The 21,452-nt window shown below is 24.8% G+C and overlaps 1 protein-coding gene across 1 annotated transcript in view; it reads left to right on the plus strand.

Annotated features, from left to right (window-relative positions):
* LOC114122093 (chaoptin) overlaps positions 1-21,452 on the plus strand; it is an 80,810-nt gene that overhangs the window by 50,291 nt on the left and 9,067 nt on the right. The window contains exons 3-7 of the mRNA XM_027984657.2: positions 9,935-10,082; positions 10,775-10,922; positions 15,773-15,883; positions 15,977-18,449; positions 18,577-19,093. Of these exons, the coding sequence (XP_027840458.2) occupies positions 9,935-10,082; positions 10,775-10,922; positions 15,773-15,883; positions 15,977-18,449; positions 18,577-19,093 (3,397 nt within the window). The remainder of the gene's footprint in view (positions 1-9,934; positions 10,083-10,774; positions 10,923-15,772; positions 15,884-15,976; positions 18,450-18,576; positions 19,094-21,452) is intronic.

The following is a 21,452-nucleotide window of genomic DNA, read 5'->3' on the forward strand; positions in this document are numbered from 1 at the left end:
ATGAAGAGATAATATACAGATATAAAACGTTTTTATTTGGCTTTTAAAATGTATTCAACATAATCTTTCTATTATTTATAATATGTATTTTATCAAGAAAGAATTATTATGATCATTATTATAATTGTACAATTAATTATACTTACAAAATGACATAATAACAACATAACATTCGTACACTCATATATTATAATATACAATATAATATATATATTATTATTATATAATTACGTATAAATAAGTAAATATGTTCCATAGCAAAAATATTCAAACTTAAAGAAAATAAAGAAAATTGGTAACATTTATGATTTCACAATGTTAAATTTAAATATATATATTGTATTCAATAAATCAACATAACACATAATATTAAAAAATATTTAAATGAATAAAATCAACAATTGAAATTAACACATTTACCAGTGACTTAATTTGAAAAATAATAGAAATCATTACCTTATTATCATTAAAATTACTTTTACAAACTAGTTTTTATTATAAGCAGCTACAATCTATTTCATTCTTAAGTAGTTTAAATAAAATTCTTAAGGTATTTTCTATATTTTTAAGAACCATATAAAAATAAAAATAATATAAATCTACCATTAACAGAATAGGGTGGGTAGTCTTTCTATTATTCATTAAAAAGATATAAACCAAAACAAAAATGTTGAATAAATTATTTATACAGAGATTTATTCAAATAAATAAATTATTATCACATACATAATACATTCATGTAGGATCTGTATTATATTGTACATATAATATTATGATTCTTACATAGGTAAGTACTTTCAAACTTGTGTGGCTGTGTAACTATTTTATATGTTATATGACAATGATATTTTTACAAACGCAATGATAAATATTTGATTATATTCTTTGTAGTTATTAGTAACCCTCAACGTATTAAGTATTTTCATGCGAATAGATAAACATCTAATAAAATGTGCGTAGGTAGGTACTGAGTAGGTATAAGGTCAATTAATATTATGACTATTAAACATGTTAAAAGTTTTCAGATGTACTAAAATTTAACTAAATAATAACATAGATAAATTTACCATATTAAAATACAAACATTATGATCTATATATGTATTATGTATCAATTCAACACAAATCTAGTTAACAAATAAAATATGAGCAAATAAAGAAATAACGAGCACTTTTTATTATTATTAGAACGAATATAATATTATTATAATGTAAATTTTAAGTTTCTTTATTAGTTTTAAATTATAATAATAATATTTATTGTATTTGTTGGTATTAGATGTAAAGACTTTCAAAGAAAATATATAGATTTACATTATTTTAACTCATCACAAATTTATCAAGAAAAAAAAACCCAATCAACTTAGAATCTTCATTAAATTTTCTTTTGATTGATTTATATTTAATTTTAATATTTTATCCAATATGGTAATAAATACTAAATATAAAAGTTATTGTAAATTAGATATTTTAAATGTGCATAAATATACTATAATATTGTAATTTCAATATGGCAAAATATCATAAAAAATTTTTATTAACCATCTCTGTTGATCACGGATAGAGCTATTTGTATAAAAATAGTTTATCATAACTGGTAGAATAATATAGTATATTATATAATACATATGTAATTGTTATAACTGTTTCATAATTAATGTAAACATAATAGTTATTATATATTTTTATAAGTTATTCATTAATTTTCATAATCATTTAATCAAATATTTTAAAAACAATATTTAAATAAAATGTATTTTAATTATATTTATATTTCAATAAGAATTTAATAATTTTTTCTTTAACACAATTTAAATAAATTTAAAACAATTTGTTAACATTTAAAATATTCGCTTATCATTAAAAACCGAATAAAAAAGCATATCATATTAAATTATTGACTTGACAAATTATATAAAAAAAAAGTAGACATCTTTTAAAAGAACATGGCCAAGTAAAGTACAAATTATTGGCATAATTCCACTATTTCAAAATATATTACAGTATTACACAATCATATAAGTATGTCATATTTTATAATACTATATACTTCAATACCTATAAGGTAACCTATATACAAAAGTGGTATCTATCTATAGATGGGAATTAATATATAATCCTTATACGTACAAAAATAATTTTATCAACACTATAACAGATTTTATCAATAAATGAGTAAAGCTCAATTCGGTACTCTGAAAATTAAAGTCTTTATGTCAAAAGTGTTCTTGCAGGATATATTATTAATGGTTTGAAAACCCTTTGTGTTTTCATACATGTAGGTGAAAAGTTACTTAACCTGGGAATATTCCTGGACTCTGAGTGGATATATGTATGTACAAATATTGACTTTACTAAAAGTTAATTATTCACACACATTTTAATCCCGAAAGTAAAATTCAATCAGTAAAAAGGAAAAACAATTCTCTTAGTGGTGTTCCATAAGCATAGATTTCCATATAAAAGTTTTAGTTGTGGAAATCAAAATACAAATTTGTATTCAAAACATATTTTTATTGTAATCATTAAATACAATCTGAGAGAATATGTTACTGATTAGATTAAATAAATTATGAAATTCCCGAAAAATCGATTCTTTGAATTTATTTGAAAAGAATCAATTATACTAACTTGATTTTTTTGTGATTAATATTATTAAGTATAGTTAAATACATATTTTAATAAATTACAAATTTATTTGTTTTGGATTTTTTATTAATATTAAATTTAAAGAATTTAGTTTTTATTTAATTAAAGTGTACAAAATTATGAAAAATAAGAGCTCCTATTATAGTTCTATGTATGTTATAAGTAAAACCTAATCTAGTAGCTTAAACAAAACTCCCAATTATAAAATTTATAAGTTAACGGTTTACCTTTTTATTAAATAGCATTTTCAGTGATTTTTAATACACTATTTTTAACTAAATATATATTGCACATTGTACACTAAATACTCTAATAAGGTCATTTATTTACTCGTTACGCTCATTCAAACTGTTTAAATCAAAATAATATCTTTGAGCTTATCGTGGTATTTTTTTTATTTATAACAAACATATAAATACAAATTACTTAATTTAAATATTTGTGCTTACGAATGTTGACAAGTATAATAACATTTTACTACATTTATATCTTTTTTCAATATAACCTTTTCTAGTGTATATAAAATATGAAAATACATTTTGTTATATGTAGAATGGAGAATTTATTTGTACATTACTCAGCCGTTTAACTGTTTGAAAGGTACCTACTACGTATATAATTTAATTCAAAGTTTTTATAATAATAACTGTTATAAGCTATAACATTCTGCATGACTAAAAGTCCTAACTAATAAAATAAATTGTACATCATTAACTGGAGTTACTTTAAAATAACCATAATGCATTTTTCATTCTTCTATACTTCGCATGTCTTAAAATCTTAAAAATACTTTACTATTTTTATTTTAATTTACAAAATAATGATGGTACCTAGTCATAACAAGCTGGTTTTTATATAACCGTTTTAGCTTCTTGACGTCGAGCATATAAACAATATTTTTAAAGCTTAACTTTTACTTTGTATAGTATAAAATTAGATGAATATCCGTAAAAAAACTTCTTTTTTACATTTATTTTCTTACATTATTGAAAATCTTAATAACAAATAAAACAATAATAAGATTATTACCTGTATATAATATAGAATGTAATAAAGTAAGTGGTGAACACATTTTTTTCCAGTTCATTAAAATAAGTATAGGAACGATAAACTAACTTTTTCATAAACTATATGTTTAATGTGTTTAACTACCTACTATTAAATTGAATATAATTATAAAACTACTTTGGATTTTAACTTAAATTTTTAATTTGTTTTTCATTTAATATAATAAGTTATTACTATTATATTCAATAGTAATTATTAGTAAACGATGGAGTACGCCATACTTTTTCTATTAACTATTTAAATAATACAAGAAAATTCAGAAACGCATCATGTTATATTATTATTATATAGATATTATCTACGTATGGTATTAATTAAAAATAAAATTATAAAATATTAATTAAAAGTTTAACCGTTACTATTTTTTAAATGTAATTTACAGTATCATAAAAAATATTAAGTTTGTATATTTATATATAATATCATGGAAATACATTTTCCATATCATTTTTCATTAGTTATTACTTAATGTAATTTTTTAAGTTTTACAGTAATAAATTTGTATAATCAGTTGCAAAAATTCATGAAATTTGTTTTAGTCTAGTAAATATGAACGATTTGTGTGTTTCATAAATTGGGAAATTATAATATGACTGACTGTACGGTCCAAAAAGTAATAAACTAAAATATTTAAAACTATACTACAAAAACACTGATATAGATAAAATGGATTTAAAAATAACTTATGGATAGATAAATGAAATATTTAAAATCTAACTTGGCGACTAAATTTACAATTTATTGTAAATAAAAATCGAATTTTAATGTCTTAAAAACTTTCAAAAAAAAAAAAAAAAATAGCAAAAATGAGTTAAAAAATGCATTTTAACTGAAATAATATTTTTAAAAATGACTTGCATTGTAGTTTATGGTATTTTTTTATAATTTTTTATTTCAATACAAAAAAATTAATGAATATCTCAGCGATAGTTTTGTGCGTTGATAGAATAAAAATATAACTTTTGAGGATGAATGATTTGTTCTAAACATACCTAAATTTGTAACTAACTTTATTGTAATTTTTACGTTTATTATAATATCGGACGCACTACAGCAGTTAATCTTATAGTATATAGATAAAGACGTTATCGACGTATTGAAATCATAAATAAATACCTAATTAATTAGCTTATAAAAAACTTAATTAACATGTTTAATATTTAGAAAACGTTTAGAAAAAGTTTAGAAGACGACACATCCAAGTTAGATAACTTTGTATCATTTTCTTATGTTATTAATATATTTACCCCTTTTAGATCTATAACAAATTAAAAAACTTTTAACAATCGAATAGTATTAAAATTCATTAATACAATTAAACTTAAAAAAAAAAAAATAACAATAATAATAACAATTGGATTTAACGCATATATATATATATATATATATATAATAAGTACCTATATCTAATTAATTCCATTTTAAATAATTGTTGATATCATTGAAAAGTTTTTTAGATAACTATTCTATTTCAATCCTATTTAGATCACTCGTTCTATCTTAAATTTCTCTCAAGTATAGTAGGTTAAATATAACTATAATAGTATAATACATGATAGTCAATATTGTCAATCACACATCGACCTTAGTTCTGTATTTAGTTTGCTAGTTATGGTCATATTAAGAAATATTAAGATGAACACCAGACTGATCTTAGTACACGTTAGTTTATATTTCTTCTTTCCACAAAATAATTCTCAAATTGTTTAAATAGTATTTAAAGATCTTCCAGTAATAATATATGTTGAATGTCAGCTGCGTTGTAAAAACTAAAATGTAACTATTCAAATAAATAAATAAATTTATAGTAATTTAATGATAATTACTATAATATACACTATAATTATGTTATATTTATTCGTTGTTGCTAATTTTTATATCCAAATCGCATACGCAATAAACTAATACAAATATAAAATAAGTTCACAGTTGATTAAACATTTTAATAACTTCATCATAATGTTCAATAATGATAAGTAAATTAAAAGAGTCTTAAAAACAAATTCAGATTAAACTTGTTTGAACTTTAATTATAAATAATATTTTTTTAAAGATTTGTTTTAATAGTTATAGTGTTTATTAAATATTCTTTTAATTAAAGAGTCTAAAGATAAGATTAAAGATCATAGGTTTTAAAATTACGAAGTTAAGATATTAAGTTGTATGAAAATCGAAATAATGGATAGAATATTTATATTTAAATTGACTAAATTAACCTATATTTTAATAACTTAAATACTAATTCTATCTTTAAATATTTGCATAGACTTAAATTGTACTTACTTCAAAGACGAATGTTTTTTTTTAATTTTTAATAAAAAAATACTATGTAATAATAACATTTTAGTATTATTTATTGCTGTGTTAGTTAATAATAATGTATACTTTATTATACGTTTTATATTTAATAAAAATACTTTATTATGTTATGAGCAAAATTATATTTTGCCGAAGCTGAAAACCATAACAAACTAGAATATTCGACATTAATGATTCCCTGATTGGTCTTATAATTTAACGCTGTTAATGTACTTTTTTTACAATAAACATTTGTCACATAGCTATATCATTATTACTGGTGAAGAAAAATGGGGTGATGCTTCCTCGATATTTTAACAGGAAATAAATAGTGATTTACTCGTATCTGTCAACGTTATTGCGTAACGGTGTTTCTTGCACATCCGACTAAAAAAAATATATATATATAATAAAAATTCGAAATGTGTGTATAAATATTTCGAATAGTAATAAATAGCTGGCGATTGGACGGAAATAATAATTCTCAACTGGGGCTAGGTATAACAATATATCATAGTATAGTGTTTATTTTTAATGCCAGCTGGACTTGTACAATCGTCAAATTAATAATTATATAATTAAAGTATTTGATAGGTTACGTGTAGTATGTAATATTGTCGTTATAAAATATTTCGAATAAAAAAATATAATCTCGACAAAATAATATTATGATAGTACAATATAATACAATAATTTGTGTAAGAACGATAATCGTCTAGTGGAAAAAAAAGTCACGATGTTGTCTTATTGTAAGTACGAATATACATACATGCCCTATACCCCATATTATTATAATAGCACTTGCCGTTTTCGTCTCCTACGTAATATACTCTATGAGTCTTTGACGGAAACGGTTAAACTTTTGCACAATTTCTCGGTTCAAAACTTACGTGAGCATCCTTCGTTCCTTTGTACGGCCAATTATATCCATCGCCGTGCGCCAAGTGTGAATACGTTAGTACGACATATTATCACACGACTCCGTTAAATCTGAATATTGTCGTCGTACACCTATACATTATGAAATTCACATTATAGTTATCCTGTGTGCCGTTGACATACATGATGAACTGATGAAATTGTTTGGTAATTGTAGTGTTTATAGCCTACAAGGTAAAAACAATAAATGTTCCGATTTAAACTAGTAACGCAAACCGAAACGTCCACCATATACCTACATTCGATATTAAACGAAAATATTTGTATTTTTATATTTTTAGTGTAGCTTACATATTATTGTTTTTCGTTTGTTGTTTGGCCCAAAAACTCTTAATTATGTTCTAAATTATAAAAAAATTATGAACAAATAATATTATCTCTGTTAAATTTGGAAATACATTAAAGTAACTAATATTCTATGGTTTGGTATATTTAAATTTAATTTATTTCGAAAATTATTTGTTACGGTCCGATCGAGTACAATGTTGCTATAGTATTATAAAAGTACAGGATAGTATAACTGTATGATAGTAAAAATTAATAAATTAAAAAAAAAATCAAGTTCAAAAAAATAAAAACAATAATAATATATTAAGTAACATAATTATTTTAACAAAAAATATTAAAGTCATAAAGATAAAACCGTCAACTAGACAGGCATGCAGATGTTCAGGACTCAGTATCAAAATACAATTGAAATTATGGTTTTCTCGTGGACTTCCTTTTATAATAATATGGCATAATCACTTCCTGAGTGGCTACGCTATCAGAATTAATCTACGTGATAATCATCCATTAAGCTATAGTGTTCAGAATAGTACTTATTTCCCATAAATTATCTCTCGTAATTATTATAATAAATAAAAACAATTTTCCCACTCTGTGGGTTATCTCGATAATTATTTTAGTATATTTTTCTTTTTATTTATAACTACAAAACATCTTCATAATATAATACCTACTGATTTTACACTAACAGTTTCTATGCAGTTTTAATTTATAATTTTAATATCATATTATATTCATATAGACATACAACATACCCTATGGTCCCTATACATAATGAACTGTTATCTTCTACTAACTCTACTATTATTTTAGATGGTACAATAATAATGTGCATAGTCTTACATGCATCATATTAACTGCCTGGGTGACCGATTTCATTAATACCCTAATATATATTTTAATAATTTATTCTTCATACTCTTATTTGCGAGTATCACCTATATATTTATTTTTATGACATACGTCATGTTGCCTTAATAGTTATAATGATTTTAAGCAATAAATATACGAGTAAAAACGATAGATTTTTATTCATACAACTTTTGGTTGGGGTGAATAAGCAAGCTTTGGAATGTTTCCGCCTTCCGGTAACAAATAGCGATATTGCATATACCTAATCTCCGGTTGTGTCTGATGCGTGTATCTACTGTCAGCTTTAAATGAATACACTGTTGAGTCTTGTCCACTACGTGTATACATAGTGATTCGCCAAGTATACTCACCAACTTTTAACTTTTTAAAATACGTTTATTCAAATATTTTGACTGTTGGAATATTTTAAGTTTATTTAGAGACCATACTATAAAATACTATAGGATCTCTATACCGTTAAAAGTATACCTATTGCAGCGATAAACACTTTTTTTACATTTTGAAGTAAATAATTGAAGTTTCTGTTTTAATGTTAATGTTTAGAAATTTCAAATTTAAAAACATCATCCCATGCCGTAATTATTTTTTGACATTTGACCTATTTATATTTTAATTTATTCTTAAAAATGTTCAATGAAATCATATATTTAACAGTTTATAGTAAAAAAGAATGATTCTCATCTGAAAAAAAATTGTGTAATAGCATAATAATAATAATTGTTTAAAAACAATGTAGTCTTTGAATAAACTTAAAAATTCTAAATATATTATTACAATGTGGTATGAATTCTTAGTAAATCACCCTGTATTCCCGTAACCAAACGTGATTTAAATTCATAGCTATGGCGTTGGCTTGACGTGAGCACATTGCTTTTCTCCAATTCGAATGTGATTGCCCATAATGACAATACGAATGTGGGTGTAAAATAAACATATATAATATATATTCGAATAAAGTTGTGACTTTAATCTCAAACATGGACAGCCACCTGTTATTTAGACTTTTTCCGTCTTTAAACAACATAGAATTGAGCCCTATTGACGTCCACTATTAATTGTAACAAATTATTGCATGTTTTTTTTTTTTGTGTATAACAAAAATATATTTTAACAAAATATCTATTTCCTTATTTAAGTATACGTCAATAAACAAAACGGAAACTAGTTAAATAAATTTAAAATTTAAATACATTGGTCCACTAACAATGTACGTTTTTAAAATTTCCACTGATCTAATCCTAATTTTACGGGTTTCCCCCCTTAAATTTGATTCTGAAAATAAATAAATTATTGTAGTTTAAAAAAACCGTTGTCATACTACAGATGGATAGATTTATCTAAGGTAAAGCGCAATGTGATAGAACTCAAATGATACAGCCACATACGGTAGGTACTATTACTATATTGAATAAAAAATTAATAAAGTATTATAGACCTTACATGGACATAACTTCATATGATTACATAATTTAATGCGGTGAGATGAATAATGTAATTTAGTAACACGTAGGCGGTGATAACGAGGACTGCTATAATATAAAAATGATGATATTGTATAAAATCAGGTATCTATTGTGTTCAACCCATTGTGTATAATATAATAATGACATTTTTAACTTGCATAAATAAAAAAAAAAAAATCAATTAATTAGACTATTGGTGGCTTTGGGATGCATATAGTATGTATTATGTACCAATGCGTTATTAATTAGGCCATCACCAAAAACAGTAAATCATTTATAATACGTATTATAATTAATTACACGTGCTGTTAGTTTAAAATAACATATTTAATACTAATCGATCACTTTATTTTTCAGATGAAATCATGTTTTCCGCTTCTAGTTATCATGCTCACAACAGTAGCAGCGACGCCTTGTTTATTCAACAGCATGTGTACATGCAAAACAGACGAAGCATTAAGAATGCACATCGCATGTGTTGCAGTTCCTTTATATACAATCCCAGGTAACTGAAAATACATATTCAATCCAAAACTTAAGTAAAAAATAATTATAAAGCTACCAACATCTAGATATCATTTTCAGTAAAAAAAAAAAATAAAATATGTATGTCTTATAGTACTTTTTTTCGAATAAATACAATAGAATAAATCAAAATAAATCAAATATAATTTTATACAATTTATTAATATTTAAATAACGATGTTTAAATCATGATATCAAAAAAATAAGTATGAATATAGATTTTTTTTAACATATCTATACTTTATAAATTATTCTAATTTAGCTCTATTGTATTTTAATAAAGCTTGCAAATATATTTATTTTTAAATCAAACAATAAAATATATTTACATGTTAATATGTAATTATGCCATAAATACTAAAAAATTCCTACAACACACTTATTTTATTAATAATTAAAATGTTTAACTTTATATTCAAAAGAATAAATAATAAATGTAATTAGATTTAATAATCCACAATCAGAATTCTATTGATTTAACTAATTTTTTTTTTAATATGTCAATAAATAAAATAAAATGTGTGTAACACTATTGCTTTTTCATATTATTTTAACTAAATTATATAAGGTAGTTAAAATAAAATATGTAAACAATATTTAAAATACAATACGAGTGTTATCATTTTTATAATTAATTTTTTGGATAAATTTGTTGTTTTTTTTTTTTTATAGAAGTAGCAACTGGTACTCGGATAAGTCATATGGATGTAATGTCATCTGAGATTGAGACTGTCGACAATGATATATTACAAGGAACACTCATTGAATCACTACGGTTAATGAGCAATAGAATTGGGATAATTTCTGAAAGAGCTTTTGCGTAAGTTTAAACTATTAAATATTTCAATATAATAACTAATAACCATTTAATGTAAATGTATTATATGATTATATAATATAAACATTTAATATTCGTAATAAATTTGACTACATATAAAATTGATTGTTTAGAATTCTTTAAGAATTTTAATAATAATTTATATTTTCAATTTACAGGTACTTAAATTAAAAATATAGATTCAATTATTATATTAAATTTAAGTATTTAAGTTGAAGAAATATATTTTCTTTTATTCTCGTCCCATTATATAACTGTTATTTTTTATTCTGTTCAAATTAATGTTAAAAGGCGGGCAAGTGGGTACCACTCTACAATACAGTAAATATCGAGTGAAGCATTATAATGGATGTGTTAAATTTGAATTCAATGATATATCGTTGTATACGATAAATGATGTAATTTAAAAACGAAAAAAATAAGTAAACATTTAAAATTGTCAACTTTTTTTAGTATTTCTTCTTTAAGTAAATATTAATAAAAACTTTAATTTTATCAAATAGCTTAAAACTTTAGTATAAAGTTTCTCTAAAGTTGTAACTTTAAATAATTAAAAGTATTTAAGATACAGTGATACAACTTTTTTTTTGTAAAATCATTTAAAAATTCAAATTTTGAACCAATTCATCAAATCACAATAAATTGCAAATTATCATGTAGTTAAAAATATTTAAAATTTTTATACCTACAGCTTGAATATTTAGTACAATTTTCTTCAAATAGTTTATACTAAAAATAAAAAACCAAAAAATATTTAAGCACAATTTTTTGTGAACATTTAAAGTTTAAATTTGAACAAAATGTTTTGATATATAAATGAAGAATAATGTTTTTAGTTATTTTGTTGTATTTTAAAAATAATATTTTTGGAGACTCAAAGATTTTACGTACATATATTGCTATATTTTATACCAACAATGGCATTTTAAAATGCAATATTTTCGTCAAAAATTAATTTAATTTACCCTATTACTAATAGTAAAATAAATAAATTCAATGGAAATATATATATTTACATCATAGTTGGCGATCTGTTATCGTTATAAACTTTTTTTTATATCTATTTAATGTTTTATCATTAAATTTAAATTTAAAACATATATTACAGTACCTAACTTCCATAATAACAAAGTACTCCAAACACAAACTGTACAGTTGAGCGGTTAACTACTTTCCTTTTTTCTTTGTTTTTCTAGATTATTTTCAAAAGTACTGAGAACTCTCTACTTTTGATCCAACAAAGCACAAACTAGATTTAATTTTCTGCTAGAAACCTCCCCCAAAGTTGACGAACGGAGCATTTTTTCTCCTATAAAAAGTAACTTCTGACACAAAAGTTAAATATTAAATACATACACATATCATTGTAATAATAATACATTTGTCACTCGGATCAGAATCTAATTTAATATGACCATAACGTTTTAATGTATATACAAATAAAGAGATTATACATTATACATTTTGTAAAGTTGAGTCACTTATGAACTTATTAGCATTTCTACACAAATGATAATATTATGGCATATTAAACCATTTATGTTTGCCTAACTTAACTGTAGTTTAGTTCTACAATCTGTTGTCATTCGTCTTATGCATTACAATTAGTCTTAATAACATAAAACGTTATATAATTTTAATTTCAAACATCATGCTTCATTTTTTTTTTTAATTTAATCATCAATTTAAAGTTATTACCTATGGTTTTCGATACTTATTCTATAGTAAAGAACTTTAAACATTTTTTAGTAATAAAACTGTCATTAAAAACCTAACCATCGTTTGGGTTTTATTTATTTTTTCAAATACAATAGTAACTATTTTTTTCAACATTAATCTTATCTTATTGCAGTACTAATTTCATCATTGAATGATAGATTCATAGGTATGAATCTATACATATTTTTTATCTACAACTCATTGCATACATTGAGTTAAAATTCTTAATTAAATGTATAAACTAATAATTAATATTCTATTGTTTACGTTATACAATTATACTTAAAACGCATCTCAATTCTACACGTAATTCGTAAATTTTCTTTACCCACTATATTTCTGTAATATTAGAAATGGTAGTATTATCAAGAGGACGTCATACTAGCATATGTTACATCCGTCTTATAGCATACAACATATAGTAACTTTGCCTTTAGTTGAACATATTATGTGCAGTTGGCTTTAATATTTGAGATAATTTACTTATTACTAGGGCTCGAATATTAAAGCATAATTAACAACTATAAAAGAACACGATTGTTTAAACAAAAAAAAACAAAAAAAAACAAATATATTTATTTTTTAAAAAATATGACTGAAAATTAAAATGAACTAGTTATAAAAATTAATAAAAAATTTTAAAAACGAATTTAAATTAAAAAACGAACTAATTACCATCTATTTCTCTAGATTTGCAGTAGTAAAACTATGTATATTTTCCAACGGAATATTTGTATACATAGAAAACAACAGTCAATCCACTAAAATGATCGGTACATAGTTCATATAAGAGATTTCAAATAACAACAATAAATCTTAAATTTTCAAATGATCGATATCGATGCTATAGATAATCTGTACGATAAACGTTTAATACATTTAATAAACAAGCCGATAACGAAAACAATACCTAATTATCCAATACATACAACGCATTCGGGATTTTTACGTTTCTTATTAATTCAATTTTTTATTATTACTATAATAACATAATTCACATATAAAAATTCTACAGCTGAAATAACTGAATTAAGCAAAATAAGAATTTACATAGAAAAAGGCAAGAAAATCAAAAATAAATTAGTTTATTTGGATTCAGAATGACGTGAAACGAATTTATATATAAAAATTAGATTTCTATCTCATATATAAAAAAGAGGCATATGCTTTAAAATCCGAGCACTACTAACATTAAAGCAAGTCGTATTAAGAAAGTTGCCACCCCATTGCAACAAAAAAAATACCGAATACAAATTTCATACAATTTAAATATAAAAAAAATAGCCTCACTTCCATTTAAAGTAGCCCGAGACAATATCATCCTGTAGCCTCTAAATACGGTCCTGCATTAAAGTTAAGACAATTTTCAGTATCATAGCATTGATTTTTTTGATTATTTTGGCTAGATATGATCATTTTCAATTTGTAGTTTTTTTATACTCTGAAAATATCAATACTACAATATAAATTATGTTCTAACCTTTAATTTTGATAATAGATAAATTCGCTTTAATATTTAAGCTAACAAAACTAATGTGTTCTACTGAACGCAAATTTGCTACATTGTGTGCATGTAAGACAGAGACAAAATATACGGGTGTGGTGTCCATGTCCTCTTAACATATTACTATATTAGGTGCTCTGCATAATATTATTAAAAGGTATTATAATTTCATTAACGTTTTGAGTTGATGTAGTGCCATTGTCTGTACAATAATCAGAGACAAGACAAATGCATTGTTTTATTCTGATATGCCTTAGAAGTATTATGATATCATCAGGTACCCTATTATGACTAAAACAAGATACTTAACCAACTTTCAAACCATCTGAATTGTATTTTCAAAATATTTAAGAACACAAAATTAATTGAAATACGAAAAATATTATTTTCAACCTTGTTGGATTTAAAAACTATAAAAAATAAATAATTGTTTTGTTTTTATACTTTAAAGTTGTTGAGTCATCATTGAAATTCAAATAACTGAAAAATCAAAATTATAATAAATATTATACCGTTATTATTATGAGTATTATTATTAATATATAATTATTTTTATTCTCAGTACATTTTTAAATTAAAATTAAAATATTTCTTTTTTATGAGAATGAGCAGGTTACTTAAATGGGTGTATTAAATTTTAATTAAATCGTAAACCATTACACACGAAAAAAATTCTGAATGGAGAATATATTATTAACCTCTATTTCTAAAAATCTTTTAGAATCTAGTTAAATTACTATTATTGCTAAAACTAACTAAACTTTCTTTACCTATTTTTATTTATGTACAATAAAATGTTTGCTTTTAATAAAAAATGTTGATGACTTAATATTTCTTATAAGTTGTTCTTTTTTTGAAAAAAAAAATATATATCAAGAATGCCGTATAATTGATATTAACATCGTTCTACAACTATAACTTACAAGTTCATAAAACCTAGGAATGTTATATAAGATATGAAATATACCTAATAAAAGCGTTATTTTCTGAAAAAATTAATTGACACTAGCTGCTAAATTACTAGAAGAAAAAGAAATTACATACTGATAGCAGTATAAGTATATTTTATCCTTAGAAATATAGAATTTCGTTCTTCTTATTCAATGATTTTTAATGAATTCATATTTTTAATAATCCTTTATTATGCTTTACTAAATTATATACGTTTACTTTACATTCAACAACCACTATATAGTAGTGCGACTTTACGGGTCTTAAATATTCTGAATTATCTAAATATTATGAAATATATAAACATTTGAATGTGTTATACCATTTAGTATTTACATAATAATATAATATTATCTTATTGTATGCTAATAAATTATTAACTTTTTTTTTTAATTTTGCCAATATTAAATTTGGAAACTAGACCATAACTTCTTTAAAAATTATTTCTTTATAGAATTATTAAAGTTCCAAAATAGAAAAATTAGTGAGTTTGGAAGTTAATAATTATTATATAAATATTTATTTTTGTTAGTCTCTATTGATTCGTTATCTTATGCTTAATAATATTTATAGTCTTACTATGATTATATTATAAGAAATATACGTCTTATAATATAATATTATGTATAGTAAATATTTATATTTTTTATAATTACAGGTCATCCGGATCAGTTCTAAGAGCACTAGATCTTAGTTATAACCAGTTGGATAAAGTGCCACTTAAATCATTTTCCAACATCAAAAATTTGGATTGGCTTAATTTACATGGGTGATTATTTTATTTCTATAACTATATAAATTAAATACGTACATAAATGAAAAAATTGTTTAATTAATTACGTTAATATGTTGTAAATTACAGTAATAACATAGAAGTAATAGAAACACACTGGAATCATTTGCAAGATACGCTACAACATTTGTTTATCGGTGAAAATGACTTAATATCATTTCCAGAACACTTTTCAAAACTACGAACTTTATCTACACTAAATCTAGACAACAATTTGATTACGACTATTCTACCTAATATTAGAACTCCACCAACGCTTGAAACATTGAGTATATCTAATAACTTTTTACAAGAGTTTCCATTATCACTATTAGAAACTGGAACCGCATTAAACAGATTGTACATTCGAGACAATTATATAGAAAATATGACGAAAATAATCCCCAATAGATTTGTTAAACTTGATGTTTTAGATTTCGGCATGAACCGATTAGAGAGTTGGTCAGGTCGAATGTTTGGTGGTCGTTCAGAAGTACGTAATTTACACTTGGATATGAATCGTTTAGAGTCCCTGGATGCTAATGCATTTGATGGATTACGATCAGTTCGAATGTATCTTTCATACAACAAGTTGAAAAACTTAAACCATAAAACATTTGAAGGCCTTGAAAGAATACTAGAATATTTAGACTTGGAACATAATAATTTAGGAATGATACCTACAGCAATAAGAACACTCAAAAACTTAAAATTTTTGTATTTATCGTCAAATGATCTTAATAGACTTGACTCAGCAGATTTTACAGGAGTGTCATCAAGCTTGAGGTCACTTTCACTATCTGGAAATCTCCTTACGGAAATTCCTAGCAATGCATTGTTGAACTGCACTAAACTATCACATTTAAATTTAGGATATAATTGTATCAGAGAAATAAAAGAAAACGACTTTGGAGAATGGGCAATGCATCTTGACACATTATTACTGATGAACAACAAGTTGAAAGAACTAATCGGAAGACCTTTCAAAAACACAGTTGCTCTACGGGAATTAAGTCTGTCTTTTAATAATATTCATTATGTAGATGCTGACGTATTCTTAGATTTGGCTACATCATTAGAAAGCTTAGAAATTAGTTTTGGTGTTTATTATGATAACTTTCCAGTTAAAATACTAAGACATCTCAAGTCTTTGTTGTGGTTAGTACTTGATAATAATGATATTTCATCTGTGCCATTCAATGCATTATATTCGCTAGATAATCTTCAATATCTGAACTTGGAGTCTAATAGGATATCTGTGTTGGCTCCTGGGACATTTAGTTCACCTAATCAAACTGATCTTCGTGAAGTAAGACTGAATCAAAATTATTTGATGTCCTTAGAACCAAATACATTTTCTAATCTACAACAAATACAGACAATTACTATATCTAGGAACAAAATTATTGAAGTTATGTCACATTCCTTTAAAGAACTTCCAAGGCTACTTAATATTGACTTATCATTTAATCAAATTGAATACATTCAGCCATCGGCATTTAACGGTTTGCCAAATTTCAAACGCCTTGATTTACAAGGAAATCAACTAAAAGAACTGCGAATGACGTCATTTGTAAATTGTACTAATTCAAAAACACCAATGTCATTAAACGTATCCAACAATTGTATTGAGAAAACGCCGATCGACGATTCTGTGACACCCATTCACATAAAAATATTAGATTTAAGTCATAATAGTTTACGAGATTTACCATTTAAACTGTTATATTATATATCTAGCTCACTCAGAAACTTATACTTAGATCATAATCGAATAACCAAAATATATAACTCTGAGTTCGTAAATTTAACGAACCTAGAAGTACTTTCTATTACCGAAAATGGTATGACATCAATAGCCTCAAAAGCTTTTTGTAATTTAACTTCTTTGCAAATACTGTATTTATCTGGTAATAAAATACAACAATTATCATCCGAACAGTTTGCAACATTACCAAAACTTAGAGTATTATCTTTAGCTCGAAATCGACTAAGCTCATTAAGTTGGGATGTATTATCAGGAACGCCATTAGAGTATATCGATCTATCCAATAATGAATTACTCGCAGTACCGGCTGGTGTATTATTGAAAACAGGTGCAACTCTCAGACATCTTTTATTGGCTGGTAATCGAATAGATCATGTTGATGGGACAACGTTTTTTGATGTGCCCAAGTTAGCCAATTTAAGTTTAGCAAATAACAAATTGACAATAATTCCAGATAACACATTTGTTGGACTCACCAATCTTATTTCATTAGATTTGTCTTCAAATAACCTCAGAGCAAATTTCAAAGAACTTTTCCACTACGTACAAAATGTTAGGCATTTAAACCTAGAAGATACGGGGCTAGTCGAAACGCCACCATTACCACTTCCTAGTTTAATTTCACTTCGATTGTCAAAAAATAAATTAGAAAAAATATCCAGATCTTCAATGGAAATGTTGTCCAGGCTCAAGACATTGTTCCTAAATGACAATAAATTAAGTACTTCTCCGTCACATGCTTGGTCATTATTGCCATCGTTGAAAACATTGGATCTATCTTCAAATCCAATAAAAGTAATTTTTTTTTAATTTACCATTTCAATTTTTTATTAACACACTATAACTACATTTTTAAACATTATTATGAAAAAAAAATATCTTTGCTCTCAATAATTTGTTATTTTTATGTTTTTGTTTTTAGACAATAACCAAATCAAGTTTTTCGGGCTTATTCCGTTTACAGCATTTACGAGTCCAACGACTTGATTACTTAGATCGTTTTGATGTGGGATCATTATCTAAATTGTCCACACTCCGATCATTAGCCACTGATTGGCGACCCAACCTAGGACAAATCGTATGCGCTGCTGTTAAATCAATCCGCAGACTATCGGTTCACGTGAAAGGTTCTAAATTAGTCGGACCAATAGTCGATACTTGTGGTCCTAAATTAGAATCAGTTTCAATTACTGGATCGAAGTTGAAATTCGTTGACCGTCAGATATTCTCAGGTCTAGAGCGTGGGGTCGGCGAACGATTAACAATCAGTATTCGGCACACTGCAATTGAAGATTTGCCTGCCGATCTGTTATTACCACTGGTCGGCGTACCAAAACTGGCATTGGATTTAACTGGTAACAAGCTTACATCGCTCAATCCATTAACCATATATTCCAATTACACTACATGGGAAAATTCTGGTACAAATATATTGAAAGGCAAGTATTTTCTTAATTAAATATTTTACATTGGCTTTTCATAATAAAATGTATAACTATAAGAAATAATATTTTTAAGAATTATTAACCTACATAAGACATTAGCTATTTACCTTTTTAAGTAATACGAACATAAAACTGTATAAAATATAATAATAATACATTACATATCCTATATACATATTTTACCTATAAGATTATTATATAGCTTTTGAAAGGTTAGGTCCAACAGACGTTTGCCATTACCAACTGACCTATTTTAAAGAACGAGGAGTGGTTTTGCTGATGTCTAAAATATTATATGTATGCTATATAATTAAGTATGAATACCTAATATATAATTATAAATTTTAACGTGTGAAATATTAAAAAACGAATTTTATTATACATTTTATTCTTTTATACAAGGCATATAAATTAAATTATCTACTTTATATCGTATAATAAATTTATTCTAGAGCTTACGTAATACATTTCCTTATAACAAACATGGAAAAATGTTTAACCTATTCTTACATTAATTTGTTCGTTAGATGTCACATACTCACACATCAATTTATTTACAAAAAAAAAAAACAAATATTAAATAACATTGAATTTATAAAATTCAGTATATATTCAAATATAATTTTATAAAATTAATTACACATTTTTATTATTATAAATTCATTTATTACGCCAAAAAACTATTATTAACAAATACTTTAATTTTAAAAAGAATTGAAAAAAATGTATATGAGACGCTTTTTATTAATTGTACTTTGAAATTTATCAGAATAGCTTTTAACTTCTATATTTTATCAGCTAACAGTTTTTTTTTTACCTATTGGGTATATATACTGACTCATGATTTACATTTTACACTTAAGGTAATGATTTAGTCAACCATTCGGGTAAATTTATACTCTAATTTACATTTGTGGTTTTGTTTCCTAGCCGCATTATGAGTTCATTAAAAAAAAAAAAGAAACAAAAAAAACAACAGCTTATATGCGTTTGTGTTGGGTTGACGAGTGTAAAAAGGAATATAAAAGAAGACAGGAATACAAAGAAAACATGAGATTCGAGCAAATTGGGTGACCATAGAATTATAATATTATATGTATATAAATTTAAACAATGTCACACGCGGTTTATTTGCCGGCCGGTCATTGTTCGTGCCATGCAAACATAATGGTATTTGTTATGTGTATGTGTGTCTACGGGAATAAAAAAAAAAATTAAGAGAGGAAAAAAGTACGAAGCACTTCGAGTATTTAGGCTGACAAGAGTGCTAGTGTGCGGAAGTTTGTGTTGTATTTTTTTTTCACATTTATTTATTTATTTTTATTATTTTTATTTTTATTTTTTTGTTTCTCCTCCAGAATGGCTGTGTTCGCTACTGTGAACTGAAGTGCTGACGAAGTGCCGCTTGAAAAGAATGAGTATGTGGTGGCATCGGGGCGAGTGAGGAATAGGGGTTATATTAAAGCACATCTGTGTCGGGTATGATATATTTTCCACCCTACATTGCATCGAACGCGCGACTTTTTGTCGCACCGCGATTTTCTTTTCGGTCGCTCCTTCTTCTCTCATTCCTCTATTTATATATATATGTACATATTTTTACTTTCCGTATGGTCGATATAAGTAAATACACACCCACACACACGCAGACATACAACCACAGAGAATTGTAGAAATGACAAGTTAAAAATATGTCTTCACCGCGTTATTGTTAAATATATAGTACTGAAAATATACTGTGCGAGTATTATGTTATCGATGTAAAAAAAATATAGTATAAAAATAGTAGGTATTTCAATATTCATTCCTTACTGTTAATAATTTATGTACATCGATGATGACTAGAGGTGGGTCAAATGACACATGCCCGATAACAATCACAATTTTCATTATAATCGTACCAGTGTAACGTATGATTAAGGGGACAAACGTGTTCGTCATTATTGAAGGAAGGTTAAATGTATATTTTACTAGATATTTCAATTGTGACAGTTTTATTGCTCGAGCTTTTAACAGCTAAAAAAAAAACCAATACTTAAATCTTAAAAATATAAACTACTTGTCTTCGTGGCTTTATTTCTATTACCTACGAGTTAACCCAGAATTAGTGCATTCGATTTATTTTATTCTATTTGTATGGCTTGCTATTTTAAAAATCATTATCGGAACCTCGCAATTTAAATTATCGGTATTGTGTTAATATTATTACATAAGTACTAAAAATTATTGTCTTCTATGAATATTCGATGTTATTGGAATCAAAAGTTAAATTATAAAAATAATAAATGTACTATTATTTATTTCCCAATACTCAGTAAATTAAAGTAATAATAATATAATATAAACCATCGTA

This window comes from Aphis gossypii, chromosome 3 (genome assembly GCF_020184175.1).
Source record: "Aphis gossypii isolate Hap1 chromosome 3, ASM2018417v2, whole genome shotgun sequence".
Classification (NCBI taxonomy): domain Eukaryota; kingdom Metazoa; phylum Arthropoda; class Insecta; order Hemiptera; family Aphididae; genus Aphis; species Aphis gossypii.